We start from the raw sequence: 17706 nt of genomic DNA on the forward strand, positions 1-17706 counted from the left end.
CCAGTATTTGCTTTGCCTTTTCCTTCCAAGGAAGCTATCCTGTTCTATCCCTTCTTTCTCTGCAATTCAGACTTGCTGTAAATACTCTCCCACACGTCCCTTTGATGAAGGGTTGCTGGACCTGAGCCAGTTTATTATTTCAGATCTTGTTCTACAGCACTGCACATAGCAGTAATGAGAAATCTCTCCAGTCCTGTGTCACATAAAGGCGATCTACTGAGTTCTAGAATTCTTTGTTTAAAATGCAGGTGGTCAGGCAGAAGATTAAATTGGAAAGTCATTGTTGAATATGAGAGGAGAAGAACTAGTATATCCTGATCTCCGCACAGAATTGCCATTCAATTCAAAGGATCAAATACACATCCTCAAAACCTAAGATCGTGACTCCAGCTGGGTTAAGGGCCCCTTCTCAGTGCTCCCACAATATCCTGTATATATATGTGTCCTTATTTCTGCACTTTAGTTTGTGATGGCCTGCTTCTATGCCTTTAGCCTCCCCACTCACACACCCTACTCTTAAACCGTAAACTCTTGAGGATGAAGACTGTGTTGCCACTCTGTCTGGCCCATAGTAGCTTCTAAAAAAAAGATTTGTATGAATATATGAATTTTTATAAAAGGAAAGTTAGATTGCCCATTGATCTTCAATCCTGTTAGAATCTTTAAAATTTCCCCCTCAGATGGCTTTGTCCCCAACAATATTTTACCACTCTAATACAGATTTTTAGTGATAAATGTCATCCAGATTCAGGTGATACAGTTAGTCAACTTGTATTTCTCATTGCCCTATAAGTTAATTAGAGCCTGAGTTCTAAAAACGAGAAGAACTAGAGTTAGCATAGTTTAGTCCTATGGACCATCTAAGTGATCTTACCTCAAACACCTCCCCCACTAAATCCTCTTAGTTCCCTTGTTTACTCTTAAGCATACCCTACTTATTCAGTGTGAGTGTCCTGAGCCTCTGTGATAGGCAGGCAGCCACTGTAATAGGAGCACATGGCTTGATGGGAAAGAGGCATGCGAGTCAAGGGTTATAGTGTAGTATGAAGGCTATCACTGAAGTACATAGAGTGTGAAATGAAAATCTAAGAGATGGGACTGTTAGGGAAAGTTGGTCTGAGAGAGTGACCTTTGTGCAGAGTCTTCAAGGATGAGGAGTTCAGATTTAAGGGAGGGGGATAAGTATGACAGGGAAAGGGAATAGCATATGGAGAAAACTAGAAGCATGTAGACACAGAAATGACAGTATGTATTCAGGGAATTCTTAGAAGATGAGGCCAAAGGGAAAAGGCAGGCCTGAATGGATGTCTGTGAAGGAGTATGGAATTTAACCTGTAGGCCATAGTGGGGAAGTCATTAAAAAGTTTTCAGCGGGGGTGCCTGGGTGGCTCAGTCGGTTAAGCATCTGCCTTTGGCTTAGGTCACGATCCCAAGGTCGTGGGAACGAGCCCCATGTTGGGCTCTCTGTTCAGCGGGGAGTCTGCTTCTCACTCTCCCTCTGCCCTTACCCCACTTGCATGCGTGTGCTCTCTCTCTCAAATAAATAAGTATTTAAAAAAATTTTTTTTCAACAGAGGAATGACATGATCTCACTGTTACCTACCTGGGTCTTTCCTTCAGGGACCTTTGTGACCTGTGTTTCTCTATCATTACTATTACTTTCTCTACTAATGAGTTGTGCCAAATTAATTCATTTGGTTAGAGTAAAATGGCTTTAGGTTGCAGTTTGGAACATTCTAAAACTCCAGAAATGTCTCCTTCCCCACCTTCCACCAAAAAAAAAGAACTCTTACCGTGGCTAGATATTGTGATCCTAATCCCATCTTGTTACCTGACAAATTGACAGACTGAATATCTCATTCTCTTCTTATTGTTGAAAAGGAAATAATGAGTGACTTTTCATTAAGAAAACAAAATACTCCATAACCTTATACTAATTTAACAAAATGAGTGTGGACTATACATGAAAGCAACTGAATTTGTACACTTGAGACTCTACTATCTTGTGTTTAACCCATTTGAGGCTTTTCGTGTCCTGTATCTGGCTTCTGAATGGGCACGCTAGTCTTGAAGTCCAGAGAGCTGCTGTCTCACAATCACAGCGCCCCCAGCGGTTGCTCTTTCCAGTTTTGACCCAGAGCAGTGCAGCCAGTTGTTTGATTGTTTGTGTCCAAGTTTGTAGCCAGCCTCACAATAAATCATCCTTTGGAATTTTACAAAGATGTCATTCTTGGCATCTAAACTGAAAATCCTTTATGTCCAGCACAGCATTTTCCCTTTATGAATACTGTTTAATTAGAAAGTAGCTTATGAACAGTGTCCCGTTTTAAAAATGTGATTTGAAGTGGCAGATAGCAGAGCAGATGTGCTTATTACCTGGATGTTTCAAGCCTTTATGCTTACTCATTGGCACAGATCCCTTAGTGAAAGCAACTGCAGAAAGTGTGGGAGCAAGCAGGCTTCTTCCTGGGGGAAACCCAGGCCTCATTTGATTCATTGCTGCCACCTGCTGGGCCCTGGCTGCTGGAATGGGAAGGCCACACCAGTAGTCCAGCTAAGCCATCCAGGGCCATGTAGTTCCGGTGTTAATCAGCTATTGTTTCTAGGTGACAACCCACTCCTAAATGAAAGGATCTAAACAGTAGAGCATTATACATCAGTGTAAAGTGGTATTCGATTGTGTTTGTTGTCACACAATCCCCAGAAATTGTGAGGCTGAGAGAACTAAGCAAACTTCAAGGACTCAAGATCCTAGAGTATTAGAGCTGGACGAACCCTTAAAGCAGATGCCTTGGAGCTTTAGTGTAGCTAAATCAGAGTCTCCTAGAGGCTTGTGAAAATGCAGATTCCCAGGCCTGGCCCCAGAGATTTTGATTAACTAGGCCTGATTTGAGAGGTTTATTTAACAAGTTTCCCATGAGGTTCTGAGGCAGTCAAGCCCCAGGAAGGGCACTGCCTTAAACATTATCTCTGGAAGAGCTTCTCAACCATTTTTCTAATCAGTGCCTCATTTCAATAAATAAAAAAAATTACATCTTCTATCAACAGGGTGAGTCACTAGTACTGTAACTGGTTCTTTGAAGCATATACACAAAATATTACTGGATTGGTTCTGCAGAGGAAAAAAAACTTTTTTAAAAAGATTTTATTTATTCATTTGAGAAAGAGTGCACGAGAGAGAGGGAGAGAGGGAGGGCATAAGCAGGGGCAGGGGCAGATGGAGAGAAAGAAGCAGACTCCCCGCTGAGCAGAGATTCCCAAGCACAAGGATGTGGGGTTCGATCCCAGGACCCCAAGATCATGACCTGAGCTGAAGGCAGACACTTAACTGACTGAGCCACCCAGGCTCCCCAGAAAACACTTATAAATAATTAACTTTTCTCTCTGTTGCCAAGAAGGAAGTAGTATAATTTAATTGGTCAATGTACAGTGGAATGCTTTTTGGCGTTGGGCATTGGCAAGTAAAGGTAGGATTTGGTATTATATTTATCACAGCCATCACTTCCCCGAATACAGTAATCATTTGGTTAATGTGTATTGAATTTTGAGGGACCTAAAATAACATAAAACAGTTCTGCCCTAAGTCATTGCTCACCTCCTTCCTCTGGAGTAGCCAAGCATGAGAAAACTGCAGGCCCCATGGCTTTTAGCATGTCTTATTATCACTTCTTATTCCTTACCCTGTCTTGGCAAGCTTGGCCAAGATCAAATAATACTAAAGATGAGTAATAACTTTCCTTATTACACAGGAAAAACAAGTGGCCTGATAGCAAATTTGAAAAGTCACCTTAGAATTGATTATTCTGGATGCCTGTCCTGTGCTTGCTTTCTAGAATATTATCATCCCAAAAATATTTGTTATTTTTTTTATATATGCTCCTGCTTCTGAAACGACTGGCTCCAATCCAAGAATAACCCTACCCAACTGTGAACTGAGTGAGGCCACTGAACTCAAGGGAAGATTACACGTGGTATACTGTGTCATCTTAGTAAACAGTGAACACCAGTAACTTTCTAGTGTATTTTCATCTAGACTTTTTTTTTTTTAAAGCTCTCAGGTCATTGGCATGCCAGACTTCCAATCCCTTTAATGCAAATGAGTGTATATTTAACACAGTTATCATGTACTGCATGTGTAGAACCAAGACGCAGTTTATCGAACATCTTTATAGAGAAATCTTGTTGAGCTTTCAAGATCATAATTTGTATTACTTATGAGCATGGTTTGGTGTACGGTTTTATTTTAAATTTTGTTTCCTGCCTTCATAGTCTCATCTTGGGTTGTTTTTGTTTTTAGGGGTACCTAAAGGAAATATTGAAAGAAATTGGCGTTCAGAATGTAAAAGGGACCCACAAAAACACATGGGAGCTGAAGCCAGAGTATAGACATTATCAAGGAGAAGAAAAGAGTGATTAAGAAGACTTACCCAGCATGCTAACAGAACAACTAAAGGGTGATGCGCTGAGGAAACACCACTGATACTCGAATACTTGAGTACCGTCTGTTGTAGGGGTAAAAGGACTGGAACTTTAATTTCCCTAGGTAAATTTTTTAAACAATAATTCTTGTAAAGTTACTTAAGTGTTTTTTTGAGGAAAAAAATTTATTTATAGGCTTGTATTAAACTAGATTATTCAGAATGGGGTGAGGGGCTGGGGGAGTTAAGAAGGTTTTTCTTTTTAAATATTGACTTTTAAAATGTAAAATTAGGAAATGTTTTCTAAATGAGGACTCTCTGTCCTTGTTTTATCTCTGAGGATCTGAGGTGATACAAGTCCGAAGTGAATGGCAAAGCAAGAAAAAAGTAGTCAACTACAGAAAGTCTTAAAAGGAATAAAAAGCCAAAGTTCCTTATTCTGAAATTGTCCAAGAACAAAGCTGTCTTTATTTATTTATTTTTACAGGTGATCATGTTTCACATCCACACCCACTAATAAAGAAGAGAGCATTTATGTTTGTACCTAGGATAGTTTTCATCATTAGCTTGCATATTACCCTAGTGTTAGTGACATGAGAAATGGAAAAAATTTTGTCGAATAGATATTTCTTTTATTTGCCTTTTTTTTTTTAAGATTTTTTTGTTTAAGTAATCTCTATGCCCAATATGGGACTCGAACCCATGACCCCACAATCAAGAGTCGCGTGGTCTACCGACTGAGCCAACCTGGTGCCCCTCTTTTATTTTGCTTATAAAAGAATTAGAAATTAAGTGTTTTTCCAATAATTCAAGATATATCTTCCCCGTCCAGATTATAAGCTTCTCAGAAACTGACTTCACTCCAGAATTTTGCTGCATATTCATCTGGCAGGTACCAACTATCACCTGACAAATGATGTTGACAAACTAATGGAGGGTTGTAGGGGTGAGGCTGATATGTGTTAGGCAGTCGCAAAAACAAACATCCCCACAAACAAGACCACCAAAACCCAAGAAGCTTTAACAAATGAAACACAAGAAAAAGTTGCTTTTTATTTGTTCGTTTTGTCAGCTGCTTCTGTGTGCTTGCAACCAAGAAGTAGCAAATGCTAAAAATTTAGGAAAATGTTATATAATTAAAGCCAATCAAGGAGAAACCCATCCATTGAGATAAATATTTTTCTGTATGATTTGATTTTCAGCATTGAGGTTGAGTACTACTGCATTGGGAAAATGTTTATCTTTGCATTCCCACTGTAAAATAAAATTCTGATGAGGGAGGGTGGTCTTACTCTGTTCTGGTGCAGGAACCAAATGTATCCCCCTTACCTTTCAGTTTCTGGCGGAGACTCAGTGTCAGGAAACAGATGGGTAATGGTGTGACAAATCTGTACAGAATTGAGAATTCTGGGTACCTGTCATGTGCTTGGTTCACAGCATAGATCTCCCCCCAGACCTTGTCTTTTTTTGATGTTTGGTCCTGCTCTGAAACAGACCTCTGTGTCCTCTACTTCTGTCTTTAGTTTTTATGGTGACAGCGCCTGCCAGATTGAACTGTGTAGCCGCTGGCAGCGCTTCCAGGGCAGAATAGTGTCTCGTCTGAAGCTCTGCTCTGGTCTTTCTGCAGATCTGCTTTCTGCAGCTTATTTTCATTCTCTTTTACCTCATCACACCTGACAGTATCTGCTCGAGTCTCTTAAACATGGGTGACCAGTTCAGTGGCAGAGCTAATCTAGGCGGTAGGCCGGTACCATTCCTGATTAGATGTTTTGAAATTGCTTTCTTACTTAATACTAGAACACTAGAATACTAGAATACAGGCCGGTACCATTCCTGATTAGATGTTTTGAAATTGCTTTCTTACTTAATACTAGAATACTAGAATACTAGAATAAAGGTTCCTTTATTCTTTTATTTCAGCACTCTCTTGCTCTGTAAACATGCTTTCTTTCCACATCCAGCTATCAGGAAGTAGGAGTCCTAAGCCCTCATAGCCACTGTGCTTTGAGAGACAGGAAAGCTAGTAAGAGACATACACATCTGGTAAGATGTCACATCATAAGAGCACAGGAGGGCCATGCTTCGTAGGTGATTTAGTTAAACTCCGCTAGTTACACACACTTAAGGGACGTTTTGACCAACAAACTGTAATAAATATATTATGGTTGCTGGGCATTGGGAAGATTTGAAATTACATGTTGCCACAGTAACTTCTAAAATGATAGATCTTAAAAAAGAAAACGGTTTTTGCTCTGTTGTATCATAAGCAGCCCTTAAGGAGTTCAGCAGAGTTGCAGTTGTTCCTAATGGTCTCTGAACAAATTTTCTTTGGAGCTTATTTTCATCGTTGTTGGTACTTAATCAGTGAAATAAGAGTAAACACTTATCAGGCCCTTATGTGCCTTGCAGTGTGTTAAATGCTCTAAAATATCTCTTTTAATCCTCAGAAATAGCTCGAAGAGGTAGATAATGACCATTTTAGAGAACCATTTCCTGCCCAACACACTGTCACGAGACCCGATCCCTCTTTGGGGGGAATTCTACCTTTGGGCCAAAGTGTATACCAGAGTGTACTTTTCCAGAAACCTTCCCCCCCACTCACACACCAATCCTCCCCTCCAGGAAAGTGGTGCAGACCCCAGAAGAAGTTGTGAGAGTGAGGGAGTTTGTCTTTGGCATCTCTAATACAAACACCCAAAACTCCCTATTGAGAGGATGAAAACTGAGCTCCCTTCTTTAAAGTCAAGATCCTCTTGCTAAAATGTTCATCCCTGCTACACTTCAAGTACCCAGGTAAGGTGCACAGCTTTACAGTGGCCTTTTTTTGACCTCTTTAGGAGTTAAGGACCCTTGTGAAATGTGATAGGAGGCTGGGGCACTGGGCTGAAGGGGCACTTGCTGGGCTGGGCACCCACCTCTCATCCCAGTACATTGGCCATTTTCCCTAGCATTTGTGTCAGAGTCCAGGAGGTGATAAGTTGGTTTTCTTTTCAACTCAGTTTTCTTTTTAACGTGAGTCGAGAACAGGTTCCTGAGCCTAATATTTCCATGTGTAAGAATAGGAATCAGAGATTGCTTTTTAATCTTCCTTTTCTTTACATACTTCCATTTTTTCTTCTTCCTACTTCCTGGTCTTTGAGCAAGTACAACCATCCATAGTACAGTAGTACCATGTAAATCTAACAGATGGCAGTATAAGCCCCTAATAGTTTATTATAAGAAAATCAACAGCTTTTATCTGACTTTGTTAGAAATCATCTAAATTTACAAGGACATTTTAGATGCTTTAGCTTCCAGTTTAAACTAGATTCTGTCAGATCAGTTCGTCTTAAATTTTACGGTTTTAAAGAATGATTTTCTTAAAGTGTACCTTTTTTTTAAATGTTGAAATTGGTATTTAAAAATCTTAAGATTTTTGTCTTGTGGAAATGTATTTAAAATGGAAATGTAATTAAAAATCTTAAGATTTTTGTCTTGTGAAAATGTAAGTACACCAAAAGAATAGGTTGCTGGACTAAACACCGTAGTGTGGCGTGGTCATGGAGCACAGAGAACTGTGCAAGTATTTACTGACCATGATTATATCCCAGGCACTGTGGATACTAAAGTGCTAGACATAAGAGGCGTTCACAGTCTAGTGGGAAATAGAGAATGTAGACAGATACAACACTGTGTGGGTAGAGAAGTGTGAACTGAGTGCTGCAATCAATCAGAATATTCCAGTTAATTCATTGTTGCCATTTATGCTCTACATGGATTTCCAATTTTTAAAGCATTTGAATGCAGTAATATATACTTAATTATAATTCTTTGAATATAATTTAACCATTGAAAATTCCTAAAACACAAGAGGATTTATACAATGCCTAAGGATTATTATTATGAACACATACAGTGGTTGTCTGTAATACATCGATCTCGTTAACAGAATGCTAAATTGAAGGACTCACTGGGCTAATCCTTGTGACATGTAAGCCTTATTTCTGATTGCCATTCTAGTTTCTCTCCTTGAACAAAAGCCTGGGAAGCACTTTGAACATTCATTCATGCATTCCGCGAAAGCCCACTAAATGCCCCGTGTGCCAGGCACCATGAGCAAAGGTTGATGGGTGTTTGTATTAACGTGCCTTACATGCCAACAGTTCTCTGCCTGTGTTACTAAATAAGCGGGAAGAACAATAGCTTTTGTTTATTGGACCCTTGCTGTATGTCAGGCACTGCGCTAAGCATTTGACTCCTATTACTCATTTAATCCTCACAACAACACTAAAACATGGGTCTCTTTTTGCCTTTATTTTATAGATGTGGAACATCAGGTACTGAAAGGTTGAAGAACCTAGCCAGGGTCATAACCAAGGTAGTCAGGGGCAGAGCCAGATTCAAATCCCAGAATAGCACTGGGCAGCGCAGGCTCTTAGTTACTATTATGTGTATTAAGTGTGCTTTTATGGGTCCCATGCTGCTGGTTGCTCTTAGCTGCAGTTCACCTGCCCAGAGTCTCCCGTTTGGATTTTTGTTGTTTGTATGTTGTTGTTATTAACATTATTGAGGTGTAATTGACCTATAACTCTTTTGTATTTGACTTCTTACTAATGGGTAGCAAAGTCTCGAGTTATCATTCTTGAATCCGCAGAGAGTTAATTCTGGATTCTACCTGAGTTGCATTGCCCTTAGAGGTTAGTTTCCAATTTTTGTTGAGGTTCTGGAGTTTCTTACGGAATGATGTTCCTTTGTGGTTTTTTTGGCTCTAGATTCAGATAAGATTATTGCCCAGGAATGACTGCAGATGGCCAATGTACTTGATTTACTTACCTTCTAGATCACCCAGGCTTATGAGAAAGTTGGTGATTTGGCTGGTCACAGTTGAGGGTCTCTGCCTTGTAAGCACAACGGATCGGAAGCCGATCGGTTTGGGACTGCGAAGGCATACGGATACAGGGCTCAGTACGAACAGGTCCTTGCTTTCAGACACTCGCGGTATTGAAGAGGACTTGGAAGCAAACAGCCAGCCAACATGGTGTATGAAGTGCAGTGGTAGAAATACACGGCAGAATGTTTTAAGAGCTACTGGATTCAAAGCAGGTCACTTAGAGCAGGCTGTTTGCTTTGTGTGCCTCTTAGTTTCCTCATCTGTGAAATAGATAAAAGTATCTGCTTCACAGAACTGTAGTGAAAGGTCAATGAGTCGGTATGTCAGCACTGTATTTAGACCTGTGGAGGGGAATTTTCTTGGCGATGCTGTAGTGCAGAGGAATCGCTGGCTCTTTCTGTTGCACAGCTGACTTTGTGCCATTCTGCTGGTGCTGTATGGGGTTAAGGATCATAACTATATGTATATTGTTTTAAAAGTCAATGTATGTAAGGCACTTAGAACACTGTGTGACATGTCGAAAGTTCTTAATCGTATACAAAATATGTGAAATATAGAAGTAGCACAGGGAATGAAATGATCAGTTACATCTTTGGGGAGTCAGGAAAGCGTTCCTCGAGCCCCTGAAGTGGATTTTGAACAGGGTCTAAGAGTTCAGCAAGATTCAGGGGGCAAGAAGTACAGAAAGAACAAACGCATGGGTATTATTTGACAGGGTGGTTGGCGTGAGAGCCCGCACACACCTTCAGTGTGCTCACAGATGCAGCTTGGCGTGGTATAGGAGTGTGGCCCGACATGTCGCGTCCAGTCTCGGTCTGATGGAAGCATGTGGAGGGCAAGTCATCACTGCCTGGGACCAGGTGGAATGGATGAGCAGCTAGGCAGGACTAGCCTCCTTCAGTCGTACACACAAGGTCAAAATGATGCAGATAACCTAATTGTTCCCTTATTTGCAGCCTCCTTTCCCACTTCGATTCATCTGTGAACACATTTCTTTAATATAGTCCAACTGAAGTGACAGTGGAAACCAGTCTTAGTGAATTACATGTTAGAGGTTTGAAGTCCCAATCCTTTATCCTTCCACCACAGCAAACTAATTAATAAAGATAAATAGGGAGCAGGAGCTAAATGAGGTCAGATGCACTTTACTAATGGAGGCCTAGTAACTCCTACCTGGACTAGAGGACTTAGCTAAGAGCTGAGGCTGAAGAGAGAGTTCCTTATCCTTCTCCTCAGTTGGTGTTGACTGGCTGTCCACTGGTAGGCAGTTGGCCTGACTTACCATTTGCAGGTGAAAAATCTGGAACAGCTGGAAGAAGACATCCAAATGGCCAGCAGGTACATAAAAGATACTAAATATCACTAATCATCAGGGAAATGCAAATCAAAATGACAATGAGATACCACCTCACACCTGTTAGAATGGCCAAGCTCAAGAAGACGAGATAACAAGCGTTGGCAAGGCTGTGGAGAAAAGGGAGCCTTCGTACACTATTGGTGGAATGTAATTGCTTTAGTCACTATGGAAAACAATACGGAGTTTCCTCAAAAAATTAAAAATAGATCTACTTATTCCGCTTATGGGTGTGTACCCAAAGGAAATGAAAACAGGGTATCAAAGAGGTATATGCATGCCCATTTTATTGCAGCATTATTTACAATAGCTAAGATATGGAAACAACCCGAATACCTATCAACAGATAAATGGATGAAGAAGATGTGAAATATATATGCATATATATATACATATATCTATATGAAAAATATCTTCAGGAATGTTATTGAGCCATGAAAAAGAAGAAAATCCTGCCACGTATGGACCTTGAAGGTGTTAGGCTGAGATAAGTCAGAGAAAGACAAATAGTCTTAAATTTGGCATTCACTTTTATGTGGAATCAAAAAAGTCATATTCATAAAAGCAGAGAGTCAAATGGTGGTCCCTGAGACTGGGGGCAATGGGGGGGTAGAAGAGACGTTTAAGGGTACAAACTTGCAAGTAGTAGTAAATAAGTCCTAGAGTTAACGCGTAGAGTAGTGAATGTAGACAACAGTATTATAATCATCACATTTGCTAAGACTCTAAATCATAATCCAACCACAAAAAATAATTCTGTGATGTAAGAGGTGCTGTTCCTACAATGACAGTCATCTCACCTTATATAAATGTATCAAATCAACATGTTGTATACCTAAATTAACAGGATGTTAGCTATAAATAAATAGTCAAATGTGGATCTCCAGAGATACCAGGGTAGCATGAAACTACTGATAGCACTTCAGAAATAACGATCATCAGTGATGTTGAAAAGGAGCCTTTAAAAATTCTACAGAAGGGGCGCCTGGGTGGCTCAGTCGGTTAAGCATCTGCTTTCAGCTCAGGTCATGATCCTGGGATCCTGGGATCTAGCCCCATGTCGGGCTCCCTGCTCAGTGGAGAGCCTGCTTCTACCTGCTGCTCTGCCTACTTGTGCTGTCTATCTCTCTGTCAAATAGAATCTTAAAAAAAAAAATAAAAATCCTACAGAAGAGAAAATATTTATAAAACACGTACGAAGGACTTGTATCTAGACTGTATAAAGATCTCTCAAAGTTCAATAACAGAACAAGCCAGTTTAAAAATGGGCAGTAAATGTACACATGCACCTCATCAGGAAGATACCGATGGTCACATAAGCTCAGGAAAAGCTACTCAGCATCACTGCTTGAGGGAAATGCAAGTAAAGCCACAGATAATGTTACATACCTATCAGGATGGCTACGGTTTCCGAGGCCTGACAGTCCCAAGTGCTGGTGAGCAGGCAGAAAAACCAGAACTCTCTCACGTTGCTCACGGGAATGCAGAATCATACAGGTACCTTGCAAACCAGCTGGGCCGTGTTTTGTAAACTTCTACCACCGTACAACCCCAGGAATCCCACTCCTATTTCCCCCCAGAGAAATGAAAATCCTATGTGCACACAAAAACCTGTACACAGAGGTCTGTAGTAGCTTTAATCCTTACAGCCCAAAACTGGACACGCCCCCCGCCACCCTGCCATGTCCACCAGCTTGTGAGCAGATAACCAGTGGTGCAGTCCTGCGCTGGAATGCTCCTCGGCCATGAGAATGGAGGGCCTGCTGCTGCGGCCATTTGGATGAACGGCCTCTGCACTATGCCAAGTGAAAGAAGCCAGACTCCTGGGGCTCCATACCATATGCTTCCATCTACAGGACATTACAGAAATGGCAAAACTAGAGGATTAAAAATACAGGTCAATACTTGCCTGGGGTTGAGGGTGTGTGGAGGGATTGACTATAGACACAAGGGAACATTTTGGGTGATGGCAGTCCTGACTGTGGTGGTGGTTACAGCTGTGTGTGTGTGTGTGTGTGTGTGTGTGTGTGTGTGTGTGTGTGTGTTGAAACTTGCACATTTAAAAAGTTGCCTTCGGGGGGCGCCTGGGTGGCTCAGTCGTTAAGCATCTGTCTTCGGCTCAGGGCGTGATCCCAGCGTTCTGGGATCGGGCCTGCACCAGGCTCCTCCACTGGGAGCCTGCTTCTTCCTCTCCCACTCCCCCTACTTGTGTTCCCTCTCTTGCTGGCTGTCTCTCTCTCTGTCAAATAAATAAATAAAATCTTTAAAAAATAATAATAAAATAAAAAGTTGCCTTCGGGGCACCTGGGTGACTCAGACGGTTAAGCAGCCGACTCTTGATTTCAGGTCATGATCTCACAATCATGAGATTGAGCCCGAGTCAGGCTTCACACTCAGCAGGGTGTCTGCTTGAGAATTCTCCCCCCTCTCTCTTTCCAGCACGAACTCGCTATCTCATATAAATAAAATCTTTAAAAAAAAAATGACTTCTGCATACAAAGTATACATCAATAAGCCTAGCTTAAAAAATAAATAGAATGAGTACTGGAAATAAATGTCCAACAGGGAAAGGTAAATTATGACTCATCTGTATTATGGAATGTCTGCAACAGTTAAAAAATTACATGAATATATTGACTGGAAAGGTTTCATTAAGTATAAAAAGCAAGTTTCAAAACTTAATAAGGTCCTATTTATATTAATGAAACAAAGTACATTTTTAAGTAGGTTCCATGCCCAGTGTGGGGCTTGAACTCACAACCTTGAGATCAAAAGTTGTATGCTCTACTGACTGAGGCAGCTGGGCGCCCCACAAAATACATATTTCTACATGAGCACATGCATCGATAAACACACAGGAAACATCAGGAAACACCAGTCTTGTAATAGTGCTGCCTCTGGGGAGGAGACCAGGATAGGAAGGCAAGGCAAGGGGGGATGTCTCCTTATGTGTGTATTTTTACAATGGCAGTATGTTAATGTTTCAAATGTTTATATATTATAAATGTTTATATATACATTTATATATCGAATTATGATATATATATATATATACACACATCATATATATATATGAAAATCAAGCCTAAAGGGAGAGTGTGCCTTTTATGAAGTTAAAACTTAAGGCCACTCCAAAGATACGTAATACTCTAGTTCTACTCCCTGGGCACTAGTGTTAGGAAACGCCTTCAGTCCCGCTGTCAAGGAAGAGCCTCTCCCTAGAGGACGCCGTGTAGGAGAGGATAGACTGCATCGGGCTGTAATGAATGTCACCCCGCTGCATCCGGGGCAGCACCCTAGGCACCGGGGTCCGGTTGCCAGGGAAGACGGGCTGCCTGCACCACACAGCCAAGGAGTCCGCAGCTTGCTCCCATCGGGGACAGGTGGGGATGTGATCAGGGCCTGCCGACAGTGCTAGAGGCCTGCTCTGTTGCCCTGACGAATTCTCCAAGCATTAACAGACGTAAATTCCATCTCCGAAAAGGAAGAAAATTCCTGGTATATACAAGCATTGGAGGCCTTGAATTAAGTCCATTGGCAGAAGGGCCCCAAAAAGCCAACAATGGACTGAATCATTTATATGCCCACAACAACAAACTTGGGGAATGAGTATCCCTGAGGAGTGAGAAACCCACCACTGATTTGCTAAATGTTTGAGAAAGCAAGTTTGAATAATGATTTCCTACTGTAGTAGGGGAGGTAAGAGATCTATTTTTTAAAGCAGCGAAAACCAAGGTAAGTTCTTAACTGTCTCAGTGGAACTGTGGCTACAACTCAAGTCAGCCTAAGCTACAGCTTTTGCTAATGTCGCTAGCCCCACAACGTTTCTTGTCTCACTCTCCTGCCCTTGGATGAGGAGTCTTATTCCTCATGGAGCCGAGATCAGAGGGGAGAGCAGGTGTGCCTTTCCTGTGCTGTGTGCTGTGCTGAACTCGGGACCTTCAGTGGAAGCTTCTGTATGTAGGGAGTCATTACTCACCAAGCCTTTATATCCTCTTAGAAAATAAAATTCTTAATCACCTTCAGACAGACTGTCAAGTGAGACCTCAACGCATCAGTCCACTCTGAGGTCACATTCTGACAACCACCTACACAGAGACTCGCCTGTAAGCCCACAGACCTTAGCCTGCGAGCTTAGTGCGATGAAATGAAAGGACCTCGGCCTGTGGATGTCAAGTTGCATGCGGTTGCAGGTGGATACCAGGTAATCAACTGAGAGAGGACAGAAAAGAAAAACAGGATTATTTCAAATCACATTAAAACAAAACCACCATCAGTTGGGATGCCTGGCTGGCTCAGAAGAGTGTGCAACTCTTGATCTTGGGGTCGTGAGTTTGAGCCCTGCGTTGGGGGTAGAGATTACTTAATAAATAAAATAGATAAACCTTCAGTTGGGCCAGGCTGGTTGATTTCCTCGTGAAAACAATTCGAGTATGTCGATCAGCAAGGGCATCACATGTGTTAGAAAAATACGAGTCAGCATGTTAGAACTGGGTTCCACATTCTCCAGCACACCTAATACTTGGTTTTGCCAGATCTTTGTGAGCAGTTGTTGTCACCAGTAATCTAGGGTGGAGAAATTTGTTGCGGTGTAGGGGTGATGGCTGCAGAGAAGCTGGTCAGCAGAAAAGAGAGTATCTGCACTAGGTGAGAGGTTGGCAAGGATGAACCCTGATGTCCATTCTGGTTTTAAGATTCTATAATTCTAAGCCGGGGGCCTGGGTAGGCTTGCCTGTCCGTCTTGCCCATATCCCAAGACTGGAGAGAGGTGTGCTTTAATTCTCACTTGGGGGGCGCCTGGGTGGCTCAGTCATTAAGGGTCTGCCTTCGGCTCAGGGCGTGATCCCAGCGTTCTGGGATTGAGCCCCATGTCGGGCTCTTCCGCTGGGAGCCTGCTTCTTCCTCTCCCACTCCCCCTGCTTGTGTTCCCTCTCTCGCTGGCTTGCTCTCTCTCTGTCAAATAAATAAAAATCTTAAAAAAAAAAAATTCTCACTTGGAACTTCTGCACCTGGCACAGCCCCAGCTACAGCGCGCACGCTGAGTTGTACGCAGAAGCATCCGCTGTGGACAGGCCAGCAGGCACTAGACAGGCGTGTGTGTTCTGGGGAAAGACCATTCACTGCTTGGCTTCCCAGCATCACCTGCCCCCTGCTGCAGGCCCACCTTCTTCTACACACGCTCTTGCCCACACCCGGAAATACTTGTCTGTCACCCAGTTCTTACCCGGCTCCCTCCTACTAAAGGCTCTTCCAGTGGTAGGAAGGAGAAAGCCACTTAAGTCTGCTCAAAGGCAGAAAGGACAGCGCTCCCACGGACTGGCGCTTCTTCCCTTCCTCTCTCAGAAGCCACATGGTCTCTGCTGTTGGCCTGCCTCTGTGGCTCTACCCCACCCTCTTCTCTGCAGATTGGCTTCCCTGGCTTCACAAGGTCATGTTCCCCTAGAACTTCAGCATGTGTTTTGCTCTGTCTTAACACAGTGCCAGCTCTGGCGTCAATTTGACATGACTTTCCACCTCAGCTTCTCACAGTTGACTGACTCTAATTCTGGAAATCTCCAGATTTTCCAGAAAATCTGATGGTTGCCTTTTGGTCGGGCGTCCACTCCTAATCTGATCAGTGCAGAGAAGCATGAATGGCGGCCATAGTTGCAGGGACAGGTGGGTTCCAATGGAAGCACTGATGTTTAGCTGAGCACTCCAGAAAGCAGCCACAGTACCCTCCAACTGGGTCAGTTACTCATGAATGCACATCTGGGAATATAAGATCCTGAGGCCATTGTTTCATTGTTATTTCTGTAAGATTCTGTGCCTTGAGTTCCACAACTAAAGAAATAGAGCACCGGGGAAAAGCCCCACCAAAGGATTTCAAGGTAATGGTGAAAATTAGGAGGAAAAGGCCCTTCCAGTTCTAACATTCCTAGGATTCCCATGGAAAGATAGAATACTGCGCCTATAGGAGAAAAGAACAGCGTCCATCTGCACAAACCCAGCTGTATGAAGGACTCCTCTGTCGGGTGCGTGACGGGAGAGAACCTACACCGCAGTGGGAGCAGCGTGAGCCACCATTTTACACAAACCATCAGCAACAGTTTAGAGAGCTTCGATCTCCAGTTCCGAGAAAGTTGACGTGGTGCTTATGCTTCCATGTTGCTAGTGAGCACTGAAAAAGCACTTTTGCATCTCCAAGAATTCAACAGCAATTTCTGTTCCCATTCTACACAGAAACAAAGGCACAGAAAGGGAAACGTTCACACCACGGCCTGATAGTGGCTGAGCTGGGGCCAGTGTGCACTCATTGCCAGCGCCACACCCTCTCTCCAGCCCTGGGATTCTCAGGATTCTCAAACCCACCTAGTCATCAGAGTCAAGGGGATGGGGGGGGGCAGGCAGACATGGTAAAAAGCAGATTGCTAGGCACTACTTGGGAAAACTGAAGCATAGCCCTTGGGAGTGAGCCCTAGCTCTATAAAGCTCCAAGTTATTTTTTTTAAGATGTTATTTATTTGATAGCATAAGCAGGGGAAGCAGCAGGCAGAGGGAGAGGGAGAAGTAGGCTCCCTGACCCACAACCAGGGAGCAGGGAGCCTGAAGCAGGGCTCGATCTCAGGACCCTGAGATCATGACCTGAGCCAAGGGCAGACAATTAACCAACTGACCCACTCAGGTGCCCCCCCTTTAAAGCTGTATTTATTAGAGAACACATGGGGGAGGGGCAGAGGGAGAAGGCATCTCCAGCAGACTCCCTGCTGAGCGAGCAGCCTGGCGTGGGGCTTGATCCCATGATCCAAGATCATGACTTGAGCCAAAATCAAGAGTCAGGTGCTTAACCGACTGAACCCCTCAGGCGCCTCTAAAGCTCCAAGGTATTTCTGATGATCAACCAGTTCTGGAAACAATTGCACTCGTCAAAATTTTCAGCCACAAAAGCAATTAAGAAGAGTGATGGTGTTTTCCTAGCCATGAAGAGCGTGTAGGAAGGTTTCAGGCTTTTCCTGATACACAGTGGTATCTACCTATCCCGCATCGCACCCCACAGCCTACCCGGAGAACCCGAGAATGAGTCC

The 17706-nt window shown here is 42.8% G+C and overlaps 1 protein-coding gene and 1 non-coding gene across 3 annotated transcripts in view; both read left to right on the forward strand.

The window, feature by feature from the left end:
- Positions 1-4863, forward strand: part of GTF2F2 (general transcription factor IIF subunit 2) — a 133783-nt gene extending 128920 nt beyond the window's left edge. For both annotated transcript variants that reach the window (XM_087865131.1, XM_045796778.2), the window contains one exon: positions 4298-4863. In XM_087865131.1, the coding sequence (XP_087721257.1) occupies positions 4298-4417 (120 nt within the window). In that variant the 3' untranslated portion in view covers positions 4418-4863. The remainder of the gene's footprint in view (positions 1-4297) is intronic.
- A 4750-nt stretch (positions 4864-9613) lies between these two features.
- On the forward strand, positions 9614-9744 carry LOC148109366 (small nucleolar RNA SNORA46). The gene has a single exon (XR_015725998.1). It is a non-coding gene; the product is annotated as a small nucleolar RNA SNORA46 (small nucleolar RNA).
- The last annotated feature ends 7962 nt before the right edge of the window (positions 9745-17706 follow it).

Source organism: Ursus americanus, chromosome 10 (assembly GCF_024610735.1).
Source record: "Ursus americanus isolate L20-20 chromosome 10, mUrsAme1.1.p, whole genome shotgun sequence".
NCBI classification, from domain to species: Eukaryota; Metazoa; Chordata; class Mammalia; order Carnivora; family Ursidae; genus Ursus; species Ursus americanus.